This window comes from Lipomyces doorenjongii (assembly GCF_038497915.1).
Source record: "Lipomyces doorenjongii strain NRRL Y-27504 unplaced genomic scaffold V1508scaffold_107, whole genome shotgun sequence".
Taxonomy (NCBI): domain Eukaryota; kingdom Fungi; phylum Ascomycota; class Lipomycetes; order Lipomycetales; family Lipomycetaceae; genus Lipomyces; species Lipomyces doorenjongii.
This window is the reverse complement of record NW_027118174.1, coordinates 29,588-36,843: the sequence shown is the minus strand read 5'-3', so window position 1 is coordinate 36,843 and position 7,256 is coordinate 29,588. Positions and strand designations below refer to the sequence as shown.

Sequence of the window (7,256 nt, the reverse complement as noted above, 5' to 3'; positions counted from 1 at the left end):
CGCATTCGTAAGCATGAAACATCCAAATATTCGCATTCGAATTGCGAATATTCGTACGAATGCGAATATATTCGTCATTCGTGTCCACCCCTACAAGATACTAACAGGTCATATAGTTGCAGCTATAAAATATTGAATGTGGTGGTGTGGATAATTTATTATATAATGATGGTACTTCCATCGGGACTAGCACACAGGAGAGGGCAAGCGAGAAGTGGGTTAGGTCTAAATATAATCTAGGGTAACTAGAATATGAATGACTCAGGCAGCATAGAAATCGATTCGGATGAGTACGCAATCAAGTGCACGATCTCGGGCCAAGCTGTTGCAGAGTCTGAAGCATATTGTCCTATTCACAGGTTCATTTTATTGGGAAGTCTATCTAAATAATTAGCTTTATAATGCCAGGGAACAGATCTTCCATTCGAAACGTACACTTTTACGATCCTTCGCGACCAGATGAGCCTATTGGGGGGTTATATTTAAATCCATCCATGACAAGGAAAAAATTCTTTCGTCTGCTAAATATCGTCATCCATGTGAACGGTCCATACAGTGTGTGGCTTCGAGGAGCTGATGTTCTCACACCACTGAAGATCCTCTTGAGTCTGGTCATTACGATATAGTATGCAACTTTCCAGGAGGTAGTCTCAATCTATTCTGCGCATATGATAATTCTATTAATTTTGCGTTAGGTATGATATTGGTGACTGATGAGCAGTGTATTGTAAGATCATTCTCAGCTACAATTAGCAAAAGAGATCGACGTTTTCGGGAAAAAGTACGGCATAGAGACCGAAAATGCGTGATAACAGGAGTTATCAATCCTGCTGCATATAGAGATGTGTGGATAAGCTTCGAAGCTGCTCATATTTTTCCGTTCTCAGAAGAAGAACTCTTCATACGTTTGAATTATTCTCAATATCTTACAAACACGTCCGAAGAAACTGGTACAAGAATAAACTCATGTCAAAATGGGCTTCTCATGAGGTCTAGTGTTCGCAAGCAGTTCGACTCTTATAATTTTGCGATCGATCCTGACGATGACTATAAAATAACGTTTTTCGCCGAAGACATAGATGGGGTAGACGGAAGGACGTTGGACCCTGTATGCAGGGACCCAAGGGACGAGAATAGCGTTGTCAATGAGTTTTTACGTTGGCACTTTCGCCAGGCAGTTCTGGCGAATGTGAAGGGGAGTGGCGAGCCAATATTTGAGTCTGACTTTCCTGATGGTTCCGACATGGTGGGAGAGATACTCAGTGGACCACGGGCATCTGAGAGGATAGAGGCTGAATTGTTTTCACGACTCAATAGTGCATCTCCTATTCCTTAATGTTGTGGCCCATTGATTGTGCATTATCGATTTGTTATTACATTGCAGTTGCAAATACTTTGCGTCAGGTAAAGCAGCAGCTAACAGCTGCAGTTGAGAGGTGTAGCCCCAGAATAATCCATGCGGTGCACCGTTTGGGCCAGATATATCCGATTTTGGATGCCATCGAAGCCGGTCGCACAGATGATCGCGTCAAGCTGGAGGTGTCGCACCGTCGTTGAGCTGAATGCTGGTCGGCGTAATTCATTTATCGACTTACAAAATCGGTTCGACGTGGTCTTGCGTGAGCGATTCAGTCATGACCGAAAGGTTTACCGGGCCATTGCTCAACATACATTGTTGCTGTGTCATTACTCCAGCTATAAATGCTATTCTTTGCTGATTGCTAGAAACTCGTTTGAACCTGTCTCGGTGAAAGTGGGCCAGCCGCTTGGTGGCTCGAGGAATAACCCCTAAAGTTGCCAAGTTTGTCATCATGAATTTGGAATTTACAACTCTATACGAAGAATCCGTTACGATGTAATATTTGTATTGATCGATTCGACTAGGTTGACGTTATTCGCAATAATTAAGAACAGAGCTGTGAGCACAGGAACTTAGTTGGGTGCGGGTTCGGCGACACCGCGGACTTTGCTTGGTATAGACGCCTAATGAGTGTAGATAGGACGGACGCTTGATGTGGGTAGATTCGAACTCGCGATTGTGGTGTCTACGTCTAAGTCTACGAACGACAATCAAACTTTCGTGAGCCCCAATATAATTTCCAACTGATACACACAATTAAGCTCTCGTAAATGCGTGAGATATCGGCTTTGTCTTTGTTTTAGGATAGCTGGACGCGTTCTGTTGAAGCAAGATGAGCCCACGCTGGGCAACCTCTGCCACGACACTCCAATTTTTCATGGCACAACTCCGAGATTGCCCCAGCCACTTTCTCCCCATCCCTCTTAGCTATGGTGCCACGACATTCATGCCGCACTCACGCATGGTGCCTAGATGCATACTTGGAGCTGTCAGGCCTAAGCATTCTATAGCGTAGGGAGCATTTGTAATCCTCTAGTCGAAATATCCAGACGCAGAGAAGGCCCGGGCAGGATATTAATTCCGAGAATCCGTCTTATTAACTGTGGGCAAGGCTACATTGCTTCTCCTGTTACGAGCGGAATGGACTCGAGAATCCAAGCCATACCTGTCGACACTCGTTTTCAATAGCCTGAACGCTAAAAGTAGTTGATCGGCACTGGACCACCAAGTGCGACCTGACCCTGACCCTAATCTTCTTGCCATTTAGCGAACTGTAGGTAGATGGGTAAATTGGATAACCCTAACCTTCTCTCGCTATAGGTGTAGGTAGATTTGTAATCAGTCTCTATGACGTACATAAAAAGAAGGTTGTTCTTCCCTCCATAGCGACAATTGAGCATGAACTCGTTCTAATTCCAATTGACTCGAGTTATTCTTTGGTAAATATTTTCTGTCATCATGGCCACTGCTAGGACTCCCGATATCACTCTTTACACCGCTCAGACTCCCAATGGGATCAAGATCTCCATTGCCCTGGAGGAATTAGGGTACGTTTATGGTACTTGTTGGATGATTGGCAAGATTGAGTATTGATTGTCTCTTGCAGTATCCCATACAAAGTACACAAGATCGAGATCAGCAAGGACGTTCAAAAGGAGCCGTATGTATTCCACAGCTTTGACTATCCCTCAATTCAGTCAATACTAGTAACTTAAGTTGACTCCGTCCTAGTTGGTTCCTCGAGATCAACCCGAATGGACGAATTCCGGCCATCACCGATACATTCACCGATGGTCAGAAGATCCGTCTCTTCGAATCTGGCAGTATCCTTGAATACCTGGCGGAGCAATATGACCCCGATTACAAGATCTCGTACCCCCGAGGCACACGTGAGTACTACGAGACCAGAAACTGGCTCTACTTTATGAATGCGGGCGTGGGACCCATGCAAGGTCAAGCCAACCATTTCAATCGCTATGCGCCGGAGCGCATCGAGTACGGTGTGAAGCGCTACACCAACGAGACCCGCCGACTATACGGAGTATTGAATAAGCAACTGTCCACATCAAAGTCCGGCTTCATCGTGGGCGACCACATCAGCATCGTGGATATCGCACACTGGGGATGGATTGCGTCTGCGGGGTGGGCAGGCGTCGATATCGACGAGTTCCCTCATCTCAAGGCGTGGGAGGAGCGTCTCGCCGCTCGCCCTGGTGTCGAAAATGGCCGACATGTGCCCGACCGGCACACCATCAAGGAAACTCTGAAGGATAAGAAGCTGCAGGAGAAGATTAGCAATGAAGCGCGGACCTGGGTACAGCGGGGTATGGCTGAAGACGCGAAGAAATAGGAGGGTTTCTCATGCATTTGTATATCGACATAGCATAATGTGAAGCAGATCTGATAGATAGTCTTCAGTATCAACTCAACTTATCAAGTCTCAGTTGTGATAGGGGAGAGATTGAATGTAGCGTTCCCAATACGGTCTAGCTCATTTACTAACCCAATACGGTTAGATATATAATCCCGTGATCTGGGCGCAATTATGCTCCTACTTCGGTATCTACGAGCTACCGGGGTTTTTTAACAGAATTGCGGCTTTTGCAGAAGCTGCAGGCAACGTCAATGCATGTTTCCAACATTGATCGGTATTTTTATGACGGTATTATTACCATCGCAAATAATAACGCTAATGAGAACTGGCTGTTTGCGTGGTGGAACACCCATAAAGGAGAGTATCCGAAAATGGCGCGAGCTGCTCGGGATTTCTTGTCATTGCCAGCATCTGAAGTCGCTTGTGAGCGGTTCCGAGAATCGCAAGAGAATTTGGGGAAGTCCAAATATCTACTGTAAAGCGAATCTTCGAGAGCGCCAGTTGAATTTCACTTTTGATAAGTTCATTTTTGAGCTTAGTAATTCCGTAATTTCCAGGCTCGTATTGTTGTTATAGAATTAGGCAGCCAATTATCATTCCCTGGGATAATGCAGCAAGGTCCTAAATTCTGGCGACGTGGCCATGCGAAATGAGATGCCACAGGTCGTAATCCATCTCACCTATAGTTGTTCGACGAGAGCGGGGTCCAATTCACCTCCAGAGAGGCGGCGACGTTTGTACCCAGGAGCTTGTTGGGCATTCTTAAAGGCCTCGGCGATATTGGCTTGCATCAATGATCAATGTAGTTCGAGCTTCTTGAGCAGAGGATATGTTGACATTGTGACGCTCTTCCAAGTGATTGCAATGACGGTTGTTCCGCCAGATTCTCGATATTCCGTTGCTGCAATACTTACAGCGCCAAATTGATTTACCCTCTTCGTTGAGACTGACGTCATTGCGACCTACTGGTGTATGCAGCCGAACTTTAGAATACCGCCTGGGTTTTGTAGCCGTAGCTGTTGACATAGCCTGAGACAGAGACGACGGTAATTGATCAATAGTTGAATCGGGAATTTCCAATAACTCGCCGTCAAGTTGGAGGGGATGTCTGAGGCCTGCGAAGTCACTTTTGCGAATTTTGTATATGGATTGTTATGAATGTAGGTTGGTGAGATTGATAATCACGGTGATATATAATCTGATGTCCGTATGTGAGGCTTCTTTAATCTTCATAGCTATACAAATCAAGGTTATCTTAAGTTGAACCTCCGATAAGGTTAAGAGTCTCTAAGTCTCGTATGGTCATATATGGTCATATCACCTATGGTATCATATCATATGGGTTCGGCAAACTCATATCATATCATATCAAAACCCATATGATGTGATATCATATATGGTAATATGTATTACAATATGACTCATACTACTGCACACACTGTTCCTAAGATTGTACTGTCGAAAAGACCCCTCTTCCCACGCCCCAAAAGGTGGAGGAGGACAAACACCCCACGATTTCGGGCTGATAAGACGATACTGCCTCCTTTAATGTGGCCAACATCAACCGCCAAAAAGCTGTCCAATACACAAAGCCTTGAGCAGCAACCCATTTTTGAAAGTCGTTAAGTTTCATGAAATAGTTTATAGAGAAAATCTTCACATGGAAATCGCCGCCTTGGACTCCTCGGGCCACACATCGTAGCCAAAAGTATCTTTCATGTTGACGAAGCGGAAGTGGCGCCCGTCGGCCACCTCGTTGACGGCCTCGAAATCCTCGTCCGACAGGTCGATGCTCTGGAAGTTGGACTCGATGCGCGCCGGGTTGGAGCTCTTGGGCAGCACGCCGTACCCGCGACGGAGACCCCAAGCGATCAGCAGCTGGGCCAAGGTGTAGCCGTTCTTCTGGGCCACCTCGTTGAGCGTCTTGTTCTCGCTGACCTTCTCGCCCGTAGTGGGCACCTGGTTCTGTGAGCCGAGCGGCGAGTAAGCTTGGGGGAGGATGTCGTTCTTCTCCAGGTAGTCGACCAACTCTTTGTTGGGGAGAAACGGATGGATTTCGATCTGGTTCACGTGTGGCTTCACCTTCGAGAAGGACAGCAGCTGCTCGAGACCGTTGATCGTCCAATTCGACACGCCGATGGCGCGCGCTTTGCCTTCCGCGTAGATCTTCTCCATGGCGCGCCAGGTCGGCTCGGGGTTCTCGGTCAGATCCTTGAGAATCACATACTATCAAGGAAGAAAAAGTCAGTCCGCTTTGTTGTCTCAGAGGTGCTCGCAATTGTGCGTACCTTGCCATCGGGTCCGATCTTGGGCGTGCATTGATCCTCCTTCTCGGCGGCAATGGGCCAGTGGAGCAGGAACAGGTCCACATAGCTGGTCTTGAGGTTCTTCAGGGAGTTGTCAATCGACCACAGGACGTCCTCGTATCGGTGCAGATGATTCCACACTTTGGTCGTGATGAAGATGTCCTCCCGCTTGACGGATGGGTTCTCCTCCAGAAAGTCCTGGACAGCGTCGCCCACCTCGCCCTCATTCAGGTAGTACCAGGCGCAGTCCAGGTGGCGGTATCCGACGCTCAGGGCCTTCATCACGGCGTTGTATGTCTCGCCTTTGGCGCCCTCGCTGGCGAAGGTGCCGAACCCGACACCGGGGATGGTGACGCCATTGCTGAGCTTAAACGAGATCCCACTGGACATGGTGTGCTGTGGTCGGTTAACGATTGATGTAGAGATGGAATCTAAAGCGTGAAACGTTTTTCTGGTGCAGAAAGACCGTGAAGAGGAAGAGGAAAGCTACAGGTGGAGAGGGGTTCGGTAAGTGCAATGGTGCATGGAGGGGGTCGGTAGTGTCAACCCGTCCAGATAGCTAGTTTATCAAGTCATCAATTATTGACCTCTGCCCGTGCCACAACCGTTTTTGCCAACCAGTCATTGACGAATGAGGCGTTCGAGAGAACTACGGATGTTCCATCATCAGAGTTTTCGTCCCTTCCCAGACGACATCCGACTATGGGCAGTTTCTGTATTGATTCCGTCAGATGTCATTCTTGTTTTCCGCCACCTCCTTCCCTTTCAGACTGTTCTCCTCTGCAGCGAGACTTCCACGGAAGCATTGCTAATATGAAAAGAGCGACGGACCAGGGGCAGTGGCGTATCTGTATCCAACTTGATGAAACCACTATCTGCTCCTTGGGCAGATGAACCGGCCTTCGCTCGCGTTTCATTTTCGTGGCGTATGAAATATCCTTCGTTCCCAAGGCGACTGTCGGCCAAGTTGCGATGACGTCACGGCGCGTTCGAAAAGGAATGTGGCGAATGGGTTGCCATCGGGAGGTTTCAGTCGTACCTTTGAGAACATCGCAGTTGCCACATATGCGCCTTCCGCCACAATGGACCCTACTGCGTCATCTAGCGTTAGTAGGTCTTCGCCCACGTTAGTAGGAAGCCCTATGTAGCCTACCTCATTGGATGCACCGTAAGATGGATGGCAACAGCTGCCCTAACTCATGATTGAAATAAATAT

General features: G+C 47.5%; 3 protein-coding genes across 3 annotated transcripts; 2 read left to right on the top strand and 1 right to left on the bottom strand.

The window, feature by feature from the left end:
- Positions 1–401: 401 nt before the first annotated feature.
- Positions 402–1,336, top strand: V1508DRAFT_406837 (uncharacterized protein; the record flags this gene model as incomplete). The annotated part of the gene is made up of 3 exons (XM_066938802.1): positions 402–578; positions 608–644; positions 696–1,336. The coding sequence occupies 3 exons, from the start codon at positions 402–404 to the stop codon at positions 1,334–1,336; spliced, it is 855 nt and encodes a 284-aa protein (XP_066792719.1).
- Positions 1,337–2,721: 1,385 nt separating this feature from the next.
- V1508DRAFT_26263 (glutathione transferase) lies at positions 2,722–3,893 on the top strand. Its single transcript, XM_066936443.1, has 3 exons — positions 2,722–2,907; positions 2,967–3,020; positions 3,092–3,893. The coding sequence occupies exons 1-3, from the start codon at positions 2,819–2,821 to the stop codon at positions 3,708–3,710; spliced, it is 762 nt and encodes a 253-aa protein (XP_066792718.1). The 5' UTR covers positions 2,722–2,818; the 3' UTR covers positions 3,711–3,893.
- A 1,182-nt stretch (positions 3,894–5,075) lies between these two features.
- Positions 5,076–6,586, bottom strand: V1508DRAFT_26274 (NADP-dependent oxidoreductase domain-containing protein). Its single transcript, XM_066936444.1, has 2 exons — positions 6,023–6,586; positions 5,076–5,960 (listed from the first exon to the last, which is right to left on the bottom strand). Exons 1-2 carry the CDS (start codon positions 6,428–6,430, stop codon positions 5,391–5,393), a joined length of 978 nt encoding a protein of 325 aa, XP_066792717.1. The 5' UTR covers positions 6,431–6,586; the 3' UTR covers positions 5,076–5,390.
- Positions 6,587–7,256: the final 670 nt, after the last annotated feature.